This window comes from Corvus moneduloides, chromosome 2, assembly GCF_009650955.1.
Source record: "Corvus moneduloides isolate bCorMon1 chromosome 2, bCorMon1.pri, whole genome shotgun sequence".
In the NCBI taxonomy this organism is placed as follows: Eukaryota; Metazoa; Chordata; class Aves; order Passeriformes; family Corvidae; genus Corvus; species Corvus moneduloides.
Genome location: NC_045477.1, coordinates 1,331,944 through 1,347,215, shown reverse-complemented (window position 1 = coordinate 1,347,215; position 15,272 = coordinate 1,331,944). Strand labels below are relative to the sequence as shown.

The following is a 15,272-nucleotide window of genomic DNA, read 5'->3' as shown; positions in this document are numbered from 1 at the left end:
CTAGCCAGAGGCAAACATGCTCTGCAGCCCAGGTTCAGGAATATCCAAACAAATTGCATTCCCTGCAACTGGAGACTGGAAAGAACAGGAAGAAAGGTAAACTCCTCACTACCACCACCGTGCCTGGGGGCAGGAAAAGCAGAGATTTCTTAATATTACTCAGAATCTCTTAGGGAATTCTAATACATATGGCTACACACACATATAAATATGTGTTATTTTACAGCTTTTTTCTCCATCTGCTCCTCCTTCCACAGCACCACGAGGCTCTTCCCTAACACTGCATCTTTTAAGGGATCTTATAGATTTGCTGTATTTAAAACTGGAACTGCTGCTGATCTCTACTCCAGACTCAGCCCCAGCTGCCATAAACCTTACCAGGAACCTGCCAACACAGCCAGCCAGATTCCAGGAGCACAAAGTCCACCAGAGAGTACAAAGTATATCCAACAGCAAAAGCTTCCACTGAGCATAATCTGAGCACAGAAAATGACATGTTCAAACGAGCAGGAACTGGCTGGCTACGGATGTAAATTCATTCATACTTTTACTTTCTTTTTTTAAATATCTCTGCTGCTCGCTCTGGCTTGTTATGACAGGCTGAGGCATCAAAGGAGCTCTCTGTCCTCATGCTGGGCACAGAAACACAAATCCTGCCCTGGAATTACTGCTTCCCTCACACACATCTAACCTGCAGAAGGGACAGCCCAGCAACAGCATCCAAGACAGGGAAGGGCTCAGATTGGTAAGGAAGAGCCCCAAGATCTCCCCACTTGCCTTAAGACACCTTCAGTTGCTCTGCTGAACATTAAATAGGAGAGAATCTCAGAAATTGAGAACTAATTAAAATTCACAACGTCAGAATTGGATAAAGAAAAGGAACAGATGAAGCACCTGGGAGGAAAAAAACAAAAGAAGAAATTGACAAATTGGAAGGGAGAAGGAATCATCAGAAGGCAGAGCTTTGGAGGCGAGGGTGGAAGACAGAAAACCACAGAATCACAGAACATTCTGAGCTGGAAGGGACCCACAAGGACACCCCACAAAGGCAAGGCAGCAGCAGGAGAAAGGCGAATGACACAGAGAAATGCAGCTTTATCAACAAAAAAAAGTCAGGAGGCAGAAACCACAAGGACAGAAGAGGGAAGGAAACAGAAGAAAGTATTTGTACATAGGTTTTCATCCACATCAGGAGCACAAGTAGATTGTGAGCCTGTCATTTTGGCAATTCCTTTTAAACTGTGAATGTGAAAAAACCCTGAAAAAACTAAATTCAGGATCCAACAAATGAAAGGACTGTATTGTTACTCTGTCTCAGCCAGCAATCAGGCAATCCTTACATCTCATTTCAACTGACTTAAAAGGATGAAGCAACGTAGACCAACACATCCAGACAGCCAAAACGAGTTAAGACTCAAATAAGGTGAATTTTCCAGAGCTGTAACTCACAAAGCAGCAGCTGTTCCTTCTACAAGGGCATCAGGCTGGGGTTACATAGTGACTTTAAACCCATGTGGACCTGGGCTGCTGTTGAGTAGCTTTCCCTTCCTTCCCTCTCCTTCCTCAGGTACTCATCACTCCTCCTCCCTCTCATGCCACACTGGACCAGGGACTGGATTTATCAAAATAACCTGGGAGAAAAGCCAGGGAAGGTTTGATTTCAGGTGGGCGAGTTCCCCAATCCACAGAACTCACCCACCCTGCGCTGCAGCAGAATTAGTTGGGCCAGTGGACCTGGCCCTATGTCCTTCATCCAGACTGAACTTAAAACAGACACATAAGCACGACTTCATTCTCTCCAGCAAAACACAAATGTGAAGAAGTTTTAAAAAGGACATTTTAGGATACCTCAGCAAAACCTCAAAAGGCATCACAAGTGCTTTGGAAAAAGCAGACCCCAAGCCTTTGGAAAAGCGGGACCCAATGTTTAAGGTAAAGGAACTATCACTTAATGGAGTTTATAAAGTCTGCAGCATATAAATACCTCACAGAAATGCCAAGTTGAATTAACATGTGGATCATACAGACTTCTTTACAATTCTGCAGGCACTTGTACACACACAAAAGGAAAGCATCCCTGTGTGTGTCCCAGCAAACCAAGAGCATTTGCAGACCCTGGCTGTGACTTAGTTACTACCATCAGTCAAGTAAGTCAATCTTAAAGCCAAAATAAAATACATTAATTTGCTAACACCTCTGATAAATTCACTCATTCATAGCCCAGAAAAAAAATAGATAACTCACTGTCTAACAGCAGCCAGGGTGGACAGAGTGAAGGACTCCTTGCCACAAATGTTGAAGGGTTTCTGGATCACAGCAACAAAACCTACATTTACCTGTCAGGGAGAAAACTCCTTCTCCATCCCGGTGGCAGAGAGACAATCTTTTTTATGGTAATGCCAACACACATCTCCCACATGAAGGGATGAGATAGCTTTAGTGAGCTACAGAAGATAAACACATGTCATGCCTAAAAGTAAGCCAAAGACCCTAAAAGCATCCTGAATCACTTGTTCCCTGAATTCCCCAGTCACTGAGCATGAAGAAATGTAACACAAAGAGCCAAACAGAGATTATAAACACAGAAATGTATTTTTAAATCTATTTGCTAACACATTTCAAACACATTTTTTATTAGAGTCTTGTCACTGAAAGAGACTTCAGCTTTAGTGCTACTGAGCTGCCACAGAGGAACACAACACAGTTTGTTTACACTGAAATGGACATTTGGTATTTTTTTAAAATAAATACTAGAATTTTACATAGCGTCGAAAGCCATGCAAAAAAAAGGGTAGTTACACACATATACCTCAACCCCAACCAAGAATCCCCAGCTTTGCATAAAGATATCAAAGCTACTGGAACTGCAAGCATGCTTTATGGGCTGGTAGACTGCCAAAAATCATCTGCTAATACAGCAGACAATAGATGTATTCTGCTGGAGAACTTTCTGATCTTTTCCTCCTATCACTTCTCTTTAGTTACACATGAAACCCAACCAAAGTGATACAAAAAATATGATTTGAATGCTTGCATTGATGTGGCAACAAATGAAGCAATTATTCACAATAAAGTAACTTTTTCAAACATGCATTTTTAATCACTGGTTTGCAAGCCCTGATTCAGTGTTTCCTGTTGCCATTGCAGCATGTCAGTTGCTGGAATTCCAAGTACAAAGTTGTGCTCCTGCAGTGCCCAAAAGCTTCAAAAATGCTACCAAAGGACCCAAAGTCTTCTGAGTCTTGATAAACAAATGGCACTCTGCTAAAGTTCCATACTTTTGGATAACAGCAGGGTGTTTACTATAAAAATAAACCTTCCTTCCAGAGACAAAAAGATCCTGTGTGTGGTTCCAGCTTTCTGGAACGCTCCGGAACCACGGTGGCTGCATATCCTGAATCCAGCCATAAATTACACAGGGTATTAGGGCGAGGTTGATAACCCAACTTGAGGCACGAGCATCACACCCTGACCAACACCATGGAGCCCCCAAAGCTTTCCCCCTTCCCAATTCAAAGGCCTCTGCATCACGCCCCGAGATCAGGGCTTGTTCAGCAAATGCTTTTAACCCCAAATTCCCTGGTTCTCTCTGATTCTCTTATCTGATACTTGAACAAATCACTGACACCACGGAGCTGTCATACCCCATCTCATCATCCCACACCGAAAGAATGTTTAATCTGTAAATCCACGCAGCAATTCTGCAACCAGAGTGCTGAACACACTCAGTGACCACGGGAGTGAATTAAATGCATTAACTTGGCTTCCTAATCCCCAACATTAAAATTCAGAAAATTAATTAACTGCAGAAATTAAATTACATTAAAGGAAAACATTTTAAGCCGGCATTTTCACGTTTTCCTGGGTTTGTATCCACAGGCTTATAACATCTTTCAGCAGAATACAGACTGCAGTGAGCATAAGCTCCTGAAAAATAGCAAGTGCTAACAAAAGCTGGGCTAGAGCAGCAGTACCCAGCCTAGATGCTCTAAAAATAAGTTTCCATCTAAGGGGGGAGAATTCCTTGGATCAGTCTGTTACTTATTACCCAGCATTTGCGAGTTACACACTCCCCAGAATAATGTTAATCTGAGGAAATGAATGCTGTGATCTTTCCCATACAAAAAAGTGTTTCAACACCCAAAAAACAAGGGGGAGAAAAGGTTCAGGCCTTGACATTCTGATTTATGGAGGACACTGATAGTGAGACAAACAGAACTTCATCTGTCAAAGCCAAACACTTGCATTTAATATACAAATATCAAGCAGGGAATCTCATTTAAATAATTAACATGTGGACTATCCACTGCCAGAAAGAGCAGGGCAACAATGGACTTACTGCTGCATATTGAAATGGAATACTGAAATGGAATGATTAATCCTCCATATAATGCCAGGTACCCACTCCCACCATATTTTGTTAAAAACAAACCTTTAATTTCAAGAGAAACAAATCACATTAGGTAAAATGAATAATGAAACCTCCCAAGCGATGTCGTGTGGATTTTCTCTATTGTTTTGAACCCGTGCAGAGTTTTAAATTATAAATGCAAATATCTTCTTGCAACTTTCTGGTAAAAAATGCAATCTGCCTGAAAGTGCTTTTCAAAGCTATCTCTAGTGAGACATAAATCATCAGTGGCTTTAAAATATTTCAGTAATTTTAGCGGACTTTTAAAACTGGTAAATCAAAGTCTCAGTATATTATATGAAGAAATATTGCTGAAAAGACCAATGCTTTTTGTATGTTGTTTGTGAGTTTCTTTTAACATTTCCCCCATTGAAGACAAGAAAAAATGGTTTGCATTGTGTTAGCTCCAGTTATAATTTCCAGCTGTGTCAAAACTTTAACAGCCTAAAAGCAGGAAATCCAAAGAGGAAATTCCATCGTCAGTTCCTGAATTTTGTAACTCAAATGTTCTTCCAAAAACTGGACCTTAAAGGAATTTTGGTAACATTTTCTGTAGCCTTACCTGATATCTTCCAGTAGATCACATTCTGCCTGATGCTTGGCCTGAAGTTTTGTCATTTGCTCAACCTGAATGTTTTTCAGCACTTGTGTAACTTTCACCTACAAAAAAACCAAACAAACCCAAGGACCACTTACACGTTGTGTCATTTATGTCACATTTCAACAAGAAAACAAACAAAGCCACAGACCACTTATATTTCCTGTAGTTTATGTCACATTTCAATGAGAAAAGAAACTAACAAACTGGAAAAGGCTTCAGAAGGTCGGCTTTACATTTTTAGTACTGGTGTGGTTCTCCTTCGAGCCTGGTGGCCCTGCACAGCTAAAATTCCAATACTTTGGGAACCTACTTGGTAACTGGCAGACAGCACTAATGGCACAGGTATCGGGAATGGTTTTGTTTCGCCGGGGGAACCTTGGAATTGTTTTGTTCTTGTTTTTTCTAAAACAAGAGCTCTTGGCATTTAAGCCCTCTAGTGATCACAGGGAATCCACATATCGGCCTAAAAAATGATCACCAATATCTCTGAACACATTATGCATTCATGAGGACAGAAATGCCAAACTGCTACTGCAGAGGGATGTGAAATTCACAGAGGAAAAGGGCACCCAGCTCCCTCTTCTTCACTAGCCAGGCAAAAAAAAAAAAAACCTGGATCTCATCGGCTTCTCTGTTGTAACTCTGAAAACCATGACACCAAAAAAAAAAAATCACATGTATGCCCCTGACTTTAAGCAGAAAAAGTGTCTATTTTTAACGTGAACTTTCAGCATTTTTGGTTTTATCTGTATATAAAAAAAGCCCAACTCAAAATAAATAAACCCACACGACACAACCCAGGTAATGGAAATAAGCTCTAATGAAGTAATACAGGCAAACAACGACACACATGTGAAATAAATTAACCACCAAACACGGAATAAAATTGAAATGATTGAAATTAAATTGGTTTTCTTTGACAAAAGCAGAGTCCACCCCTAAAACAAGAGGCTGGGAGGCAGGAATGAGCCGAGGAGAGACTTTCACTGCAGCTGCCTCCCAGGGCTACTGGGGAGCTCTGGGCATGACAAGGGAATTCTGTTTGTGTTCCCTCCTCTCCTGGTCACTATTACCCAGTTCTCCACCTGGCAAACCCCTGCAATCTCCTCTCCCCACGGGGAAATCCCAGCATCAAGGCGGGAATCTCCCTGGGGCCGCAAACCATTACCACCCATACCACCCCAAACCGAACAGCATCACCGACACGGAACAGACACAGATCTCAACCCCACAGAACTCCTTCCCCTGGTGCCTGCACAGGAGCAGCCTCTCTCTCCATCGTCTCCAGCTCTCCCCTACTCCCCACACCCCGACCATGCCGCACAACCCCCAAAATGACCAACCCAGAAATCACCACGGACCAGCTCAAGACCCCGCTGCAGCTCCGGTCTCCCAGATACCAACCCGCCTACCCAGACAAGCCACACTGGGCACGGCCTGTTCCCCAAATGTCCATTCCCGCTTGCCTCTGTTCCCACACCAGTCCCCCCGATGGGCAGCACCCCATATTCCCACATTCCCACGGATCCCAGGGTCACCGGAGAGCCTCCGGTGCATCTGCAGGTCGCTCCCATGGCGCATGGGAACGCGTGTGAAAATGCTGTACCATTCCGGCTGTCCCTGCTCCCGTGCGCTCCTGGCACATGCCGGGATAGTCCGCGTCCCTGGATCAACTTCAGACGTGACCTTCTTCCCCAAAACCACCAATCCCTCGCTGCTGGCACCAACACACCACACGAGCCCCCAAAATTCCCATGGTAGCACCCCAAAAGCAGCGCAACCTCAACGCCTCCATGCAGCCAAGCCCTCAGCAGCCACTGACCGCCTCCCAGCCCTTCCCTTGGAGAGCCTCCGCGGGGATGGGGTCCCTGACCGAGCGCTGCTCCCCTGCACCTCCATCCTCACCAGCGCGTCCCCATCCATGCCCTGTCCTGCTTCCAGAGCTGACTCCCAACCCAACCCATCCCACCCCACGGCCACCCCGGCCATCCGTACCCAGTCCCCAACACCCCCCCGACATTCCCTCACGACCACCTTGCAGGGCCACCCTCGCCGAAGCCCCCCCAGCCCCCAACTCGCCGCTGCACCCCCCACTCCCTTCCCAGCACTTGCACTCGCTCTCCAAACCTTCTTCCCGCAGCCTCCCCCACCGCACAGCCCACCCTGCGCCCCCCTCCCCGCGCCCTCGGACCCCAACATCTCCCCCGTACCCCAAACCCACCCCACCCCACGCCGCACCCTCTTCAGAACCACCCCCAGCGGCCCCCCGGCCCTCCATGCGCAGCCCCCCTGCGCCGGGCGGGGGTCTCACCTTCCTCGGCGGCGGCTGCATGGTGGTGCTGCGCTGGGTATCCACATCAATTCCCTCCCCTCCGGCAGCAGGATGCGGCCCCCGCTGCGGGAGGAGGAGGAGGAGGAGCAGCAGGAGGAGGAGGAGCGGGCAGCGACCGTCTCCCTGCCAGTCCGGGGCGAGTCCCGGTCGGCGGGAGGAGCGGGGAAGGAGGGGAGGGAGGGAGGGGTGGAGGCGGGGAGGGACGGCGGGGGGAGGCCGCCTCTTCCTCACGGGCAGCGGAGCAGCGTCCCGGAGCTGGGGAGCGGCGGAGGGAGAGCGGCGAGAGACTTCGGAGAAAGACGGGGGGAACAAAATAAAAGGAAGAAGGGGAAAAAAAAAAAAAAATAAAAAAATTAAAAACCAACGCCATGAGAGTCGCGCGGCGGCCGCGCGCGCCCCCCAGCGGCCGCCCCGGGCCCTGCGCCGCCCCCGGCGGCCGCTATTGGGCAGGGGCGGGGCGGGAACGCCCCCGGCGCGCGCGGGGGCTGCGCGGCACGCGGCGGCCGCGAGGGGGCGCCACGGGGCGGCGGCGCCGGGGGAGGGGCACGGGGGGGATGGGGGCGTCTATGGGGGTGTGTGTGGGGTATATGGGGTGTATGGGGTGTGTATGGGGTGTGTGTATGTGGTATATGGGGTGTATGGGGTGTGTATGGGGTGTGTGTATGTGGTATATGGGGTGTATGGGGTGTGTATGGGGTGTGTATGGGGTGTGTATGGGGTGTATGGGGTGTGGGGGGTGTGTATGGGGTATATGGGGTGTATGGGGTGTGTATGGGGTGTGTATGGGGTGTGTATGGGGTGTGTATGGGGTGTGTATGGGGTGTATGGGGTGTATGGGGTATATGGGGTGTGTGGGGTGTGTATGGGGTGTGCAGGGCGTGTATGGGGTGTGTATGGGGTATATGGGGTGTGTGTATGGGGTGTGTGTATGGGGTGTGTGTATGGGGTGTGTATGGGGGGTGTATGGGGTGTGTATGGGGTGTGTATGGGGTGTGTATGGGGTGTATGGGGTGTATGGGGTGTGTGTATGGGGTGTGTGTATGGGGTGTGTATGGGGTGTGTATGGGGTGTATGGGGTGTATGGGGTATATGGGGTGTGTATGGGGTATATGGGGTGTGTATGGGGTGTGTATGGGGTGTGTGTATGGGGTGTATGGGGTGTGTATGGGGTGTGTATGGGGTGTATGGGGTGTGTATGGGGTATATGGGGTGTGTATGGGGTGTGTATGGGGTGTGTATGGGGTATATGGGGTGTGTGTATGGGGTGTGTGTATGGGGTGTGTGTATGGGGTGTGTATGGGGGGTGTATGGGGTGTGTATGGGGTGTGTATGGGGTGTATGGGGTGTATGGGGTGTGTATGGGGTGTGTGTATGGGGTGTGTATGGGGTGTGTATGGGGTGTATGGGGTGTATGGGGTATATGGGGTGTGTATGGGGTGTATGGGGTGTGTATGGGGTATATGGGGTGTGTATGGGGTGTGTATGGGGTGTGTGTATGGGGTGTATGGGGTGTGTATGGGGTGTGTATGGGGTGTATGGGGTGTGTGTATGGGGTATATGGGGTGTATGGGGTGTGTATGGGGTGTGTATGGGGGGTGTGTATGGGGTGTGTATGGGGTGTGTATGGGGTGTGTATGGGGTGTATGGGGTGTGTATGGGGTATATGGGGTGTGTATGGGGTGTGTATGGGGTGTGTGTATGGGGTGTGTGTATGGGGTGTGTGTATGGGGTGTGTGTATGGGGTGTGTGTATGGGGGGTGTGTATGGGGGGTGTGTATGGGGTGTGTGTATGGGGTGTGTGTATGGGGTGTGTATATGGGGTGTATGGGGTGTGTGTATGGGGTGTGTGTATGGGGTGTATGGGGTGTGTATGGGGTGTGTGTATGGGGTGTGTGTATGGGGTGTGTGTATGGGGTGTATGGGGTGTGTATGGGGTGTGTGTATGGGGTGTGTGTATGGGGTGTGTGTATGGGGTGTGTGTATGGGGTGTATGGGGTGTGTGTATGGGGTGTGTGTATGGGGTGTATGGGGTGTGTATGGGGTGTGTGTATGGGGTGTGTGTATGGGGTGTGTGTATGGGGTGTGTATATGGGGTGTATGGGGTGTGTGTATGGGGTGTGTGTATGGGGTGTATGGGGTGTGTATGGGGTGTGTGTATGGGGTGTGTGTATGGGGTGTGTGTATGGGGTGTGTGTATGGGGTGTGTATGGGGTGTATGGGGTGTGTATGGGGTGTATGGGGTGTGTGTATGGGGTGTGTGTATGGGGTGTATGGGGTGTATGGGGTGTGTATGGGGGCACACGGGTGTGTATGGGGTGTGCAGGATGTGTATGGGGTGTGCAGGGTGTGTGTATGGGGTGTGTATGGGGTGTGCAGGGCGTGTATGGGGGCACACGGGTGTGTATGGGGTGTGCAGGGTGTGCACAGTAGGGGTGTGTATGGGGTGCGCGGCGGGGCACAATGAGGGCGCAGGGGTGCGGAGGGGATGCACAAGGGGGTACACGGAGGGTTTGGGGTTTGCACAAGGGGGTGCACAGGGGTGAAGGGGTTTGCACAGGGAGGGTGCAAGGTGTTCATGGGGCAGTGAAGGGGAGTGGTTGGGGTGCTCTGGGGTGCTCAGGGGTGCAGGGTGTGCTCAGGGCTGCAGGGCGGTGAACAGAGGAGTGCAGTGCAGGATCCACACACTGGGATTGGGGTGCCGGACACAGCTCGTGGCATGCCGGGGATGTTCCCCAAACCAGCCATCCCCTTCCCCCCACCACTTTCCAGGCTGCCCAAACAAAGCTGGGCAGCAAGAGCTGGACTTGAGCTGGAGTTGAGTACATGAGGGACCACGACCCCCTAACAGCGGCTGGAGAAATCTCTTGATGCTGCACCCAGATTCTGGTGCATCCCAAGGGCAGCACGCTGGGAGCACAGCACCCGGACACAAGCCTTTGCCGGGGGGTGGTTTTAACCAAAGGAAAATAAAGCTGAACCCTTGAGCACTGCAGACACAGAGAGCCCAGGAGGCAGAACTGATGCTCCCAGCCCTGTCATGTTTCTCTGGGTGTGAATTAAAACCCCCTGAGCAGAGGTGCTTTTTGGGGTTTTAACCCCCCGCCCCAGCACTGAAATTCGTGGCTTTGGCTTATTAGTTCTGCTGCAACGAAATCTTTGAAATATTAAAGTGCATTTGGCTGTTCCCTTAAGCAAATTACCGGGGCAGCTCGCAGAGCATCAGGCAATTCCCATAATTGCATTTTCCCAAGTGCTCCAGCGTTGCTGCCGCTGCTCCATTGCCGGCTCCTTCATTATTGATGAGCTGCTTTGCTCCAGCTCCCAGAAAATGACCCTTCGCCTTTAAAGATGCTTTAACCACCTTTAAAACTAAAATGCAACTTGAATTCTCCTTTCCCCTCCAGCTATTAGTTTATTTAGTGCTGCTAATTAGTCTTAACTCTTTCTCCCCGGGAAGCTTGAAATGATTAGTGAGACTTGGTGCATCAGTAGATGCTGTGAAAATATATCGCTTCTCTCTATTAGGGCTGCAAGGGGGTGGAATCTGTGTGTGCAGCCCTTCATGGAATCATGGAATGGTTTGAGCTGAAAGGGACCTTAAAGCTCATCCAGTTCCGTCCCCTGCCATGGGCAGGGACACCTTCCACTAGACCAGTTATTATTTTATATTTTACTGACCTTTTGGTTTACTTTGTTTAATTTAATTTGGGTTTATTTTATTTAATTTCTTTAATTTCGTTTGATTTAATTTAATTTCATTTTGCTTCATTTCTTATATTTCATTTCATTTTAAATTAAGGAGGGCACAGAATACAGTCCTAGCGCAATACACTCCTTTCAGGGAACCCCAACAGAGATGAGACATAAAGGTTGGAAAACTCAAGAGCCAAATTCCAGCCAATGGTGACAAACCCGCAGCTGAAAACTGCAGCGTATTCCTGGACCCAGAAAAAAAAAAATTAGCCATAAAAACAAAATTTGGAGAGGAACTTTAAGGAACGGAGCTCCCTTGATTCCCATCCTCAGGCGACGGCACCGTGGTGGATCCCAGCTCCCAAGCGGCCGCTCCGTTGTCCCGTTGGGCCACTTCAACATTCGCTTCTGAATTTAATCCCTGCAGGGGTTTAAACCTTTGTAAGTGCAAAACCGCGTTGTGTCGGAGGGCTCTCGGCTGCCAGGATGCGCTTCCGAGCAGAATCCGGCGAGCTGGGTGCGCACGGGGCAGCTCCGGCTGCCGGAGCCTTGGCGGAGCAGCTTCTCCAGCAGCAGATCCCAGGCGGTGCTGATAACGCGGGATTCGCCTGCTGCTGACCGGGCAGGAGCGCTCCTGGCAGAAGGGTTTGCTCGCCGGTAGGGACTGTGGAGAGAGGGGCTGCCAGCACAGCAGCTCCTGAGGAGCTTCCTCACGGGAAGTCAGCTTTTTGTATGAAATGCACTATATTTAATTGTAGTAAATATGAATATTTAGGAATACCATAGAATCCCAGAATGGTTTAGTTGGAAGAAACCTTAAAAAATATCTCATTCCACCCCCTGCCATGGGCAGGACACCTTCCACTATCCCAGGTTGCTCCAAGCCCTGTCCAACCTGGCCTTGGACACTGCCAGGGATCCAGGGGCAGCCACAGCTGCTCCGGGCACCCTGTGCCAGGGCCTGCCCACCCTCCCAGGGAACAATTCCTTCCCAATATCCCATCTATTCCCTCTGGCAGTGGGAAGCCATTCCCCTTGTCCTGTCCCTCCAGGCCCTTGCCCAAAGTCCCTCTCCAGTTCTCTTGTATAGGAGCATTTCTTTTATATTATGTGTGGATATATATGAATGTATAAGCATGTAGTTTATATTTAAATGAATATATAAGTAATAAAGAGCTGAATGGATATAACGATTGAGATAGATGCACAGAATCATCAATTCATTTCTATTGGAAAATACATCTAAGATCATATACAGATAAGAGTAAAATAATGAAAAAAATGAAAAGGAAAAAGTGAATGAAAGTATTAAAAAAAAAAAAAATAAAGAAAGGACAAAATTACCTGGAATAATTAGCCATAATGTCCATAATGTTCCCGAAATTGGGCTTGAGATTATCTGACATCCACGGCTCTGTTCTGAGCGTTTCTTCCAGGCCTTCAAAGCTCATGGTGGCACTGAACCAGGCATTTCCAGCCTTCCTTCCGCCCTTCCTTCCATGAAAAGCATGAAGGCCAGAGCCTTCAGGCTTTCCCCACGTGGGGGTGCCATGTGGATGCGAATCACACCGGTCCTACAGCCACGGGAAGGGGACAGGTGACAGCTCCGCAGCTGACACCGCTCACTGCTTTTTGCCAGGGAAGAAAAACATAAAGAAATATTAAAATATTTAGAAAAATAGGAAAGAAGATACATGGATTGGGAAGGACAAGATTCACAAAGCATGCAGGAAGCACGAAATTCTACGGATGGGGAAAAATAAGTTTCACAGGGCATGATGCATTCCCCCCCCCCCCCCCCGTAGAATTCCTTGCTTCTTGCATGCTTTGGCATTTCCCAGCGGAATTAAAAATCCCTCTTTGGGGCTTGTTGTAACCTGGTGCAGATTGAGGAAACCTTGAAGGAGCTGTTGGGGAGCGCAGGGGACGGAATCAGCTTCCTGCAGGTCACAGTGGGACGGAAGGACTCGTCCTGCAGCCGGGATGGCCGCGGGGGGCTGGAGGTCCAGCCAGGCTGGAAGGGAGCCTGAGCAGCCCTGCCACGTCCTGCTTGGGCCTGTTCCGCCACATTTCGGGGAAGGCTGGTACATCCAAACTGCTTTGTTCCCCTTGCTCCACTGTCCTGGCCTCTCCCCATTCCTCACTTCTAATGTTTACCATACCTGCAGGGCTGAGACTGGGATTAATTTCCATGAGAACACGTTGAAAGTGTAAATATCTCTGAGCAGGGATGCTTGGCAGGTTTATGGGGTTTGTTTTCCTCCAGGAACTGGCAGCTTTCTTGCTCTTTGTCTGATTGCATGTGACGAGACGTGAACATGAGGCATCAGGACATCTGGAGCAGGACTCGGTGTCTGCCCTTTGTCCTATCCCAGTGTGGCTGTGTGTCCAAGGCTATCCAGGTGCTTCTTGGTGCTTTGAAGTGGATGTGGCCTCTCTGCTGATGTAAAGCCCCATCCAGCCTGGCCTTGGACACTTCCAGGGATGGGGAAGCCACAGCTTCTCTGGGCAACCTGTGCCAGCACCTCCCTACCCTCATTATAAAAAACTTCTACCTCATACCTAAACTAATTCTCCTAATTTTTAGTTTAAAACCATTACACCTTGTACTATCACAACAGCCCTTGCCTAAAAGTTTGCCCCCCTCTTTCTTACAGTCCCCATTTGATTTCCCACCCCTTCCTTGGGAGTACAAGTTTGTCAGACTGACAAATCCTACTGTAAATGGGCTCTGGCATAATGGAGACAGATCTGATCCCAAAAGTCTCAGTGTCTCCAGGTCACAGAGACCTGCTGCTGCCAGGAGCATGTCAGGATGGGGCTGTCCCATGTGCAGTCCTGCTGTAAATTCCCTGCCTGGTCGTGCGTCACCTCCACTGCTGCTCTCCCCCTTTTCTTGTTAATGTGTAACCCAAAACTCGCTGGGGCACATTGCTGTGATCCCAGCATTATCTGTCCCCAGCCGGGTCCATCCCTGCCTGCTCCCACCAGGGTATTTCCATCTGCAGGTGGATGGTGTCGTGTGAAGGGCAGCGGATGGGGAGGGCTGAGTATCCTGGGTCCTTCCATTGGAAGGCTCCTTTAAGGTCTCTTCAGAGTCTTCTCTTCAGCCTGGAGAGGAGAAGGCTCCAGGGAGAGCTCAGAGCCCTTTCCAGAGCCTAAAGGGGCTCCAGGAGAGCTGGAGAGGGACTGGGGACATGGGATGGAGGGACAGGACACAGGGAATGGCTTCCCACTGCCAGAGGGCAGGGTTAGGTGGGATATTGGGAAGGAATTGTTCCCTGGCAGGGTGGTGAGGCCCTGGCACAGGGTGCCCAGAGCAGCTGTGGCTGCCCCTGGATCCCTGGAAATGTTAAAAATAAAGTATGGATGTGGCACTTGGGGATGGGGTTTAGAGGTGAAAGTGGTGCTGCTGGGTTAACAGTTGGACTTGATTTTCTTAAAGGTCTTTCCCAACCTCAGCAATTTTATATTTCTGAGGTCCCTTCCAACACAAACCATCCTATGATTCTATGATCCCTCCAGGGCAGCTGAGGAAAATTCCATCTTGGAGAGAGAGTGAATAACCACCTGAAGGATGGTTCTACATAAATGTCTGAGACCAGTTTTGGGGACCAGGAGTTTCACAGGGCTCAAGGCTATTGTGTGGCTGGGAGGAGATGTGGGAAGCCCTTCTCCTCCTTATTTACAGCTGCAGAGGGAAAGGGATTGCTGGATTGCTTTCTGCATCCATGGTGGATGTTCAGGAAGGACAGGGCACATCCAGAGCAGATGTGTGTGAGTCAGGAGTGCTGTGGGAAGAGCTAGCTGAGCCCCGGAGCAGGACAATGGAGATGCCAGCACCTGGCTGCTCCCTGCCTTTATCAGAGCACCGCTCTCCCTGGGGTTCAGCTGCATGGGGACTGTATCAGCTCACAGCTGCTGGGCTGGACAGGGATGGCTCCTTTCCAGTGTTCCCCACTGGGCCACATCCCATTGCAGCCCTGGTTATCAACATCAGCCATCCCCACCACCCTGGCATCAAGTTTCTCTGGGTGCTTTCACATGCAGACACCTCCATTCACCCTGGACAACCTTAATATCCCCTTTTCACCCCTCTTCCTACAGCCAGGGAAGCAGGGAAGAAGCAGTGTCCTTCCTGGATAAAAGCCCCTTCCAACCCCAAACTCTCCCAGCTGTGAAGCCCAGGAGCACAGCTCTTCTTCAGACAAGGGGAATTGCAAACCTTGGGATCT

General features: G+C 49.5%; 1 protein-coding gene across 2 annotated transcripts in view; it reads right to left on the bottom strand.

Annotated features, from left to right (window-relative positions):
- Positions 1-7,501, bottom strand: part of FCHSD2 (FCH and double SH3 domains 2) — a 123,958-nt gene extending 116,457 nt beyond the window's left edge. The window contains exons 1-2 of one of the 2 annotated variants that reach the window (XM_032095119.1): positions 7,324-7,501; positions 4,974-5,071 (exon numbers count right to left, since the gene is read on the bottom strand). In XM_032095119.1, the coding sequence (XP_031951010.1) occupies positions 4,974-5,071; positions 7,324-7,344 (119 nt within the window). In that variant the 5' untranslated portion in view covers positions 7,345-7,501. The remainder of the gene's footprint in view (positions 1-4,973; positions 5,072-7,323) is intronic. The other variant, XM_032095130.1, reaches the window with a different exon arrangement.
- Between the last annotated feature and the right edge of the window lie 7,771 nt (positions 7,502-15,272).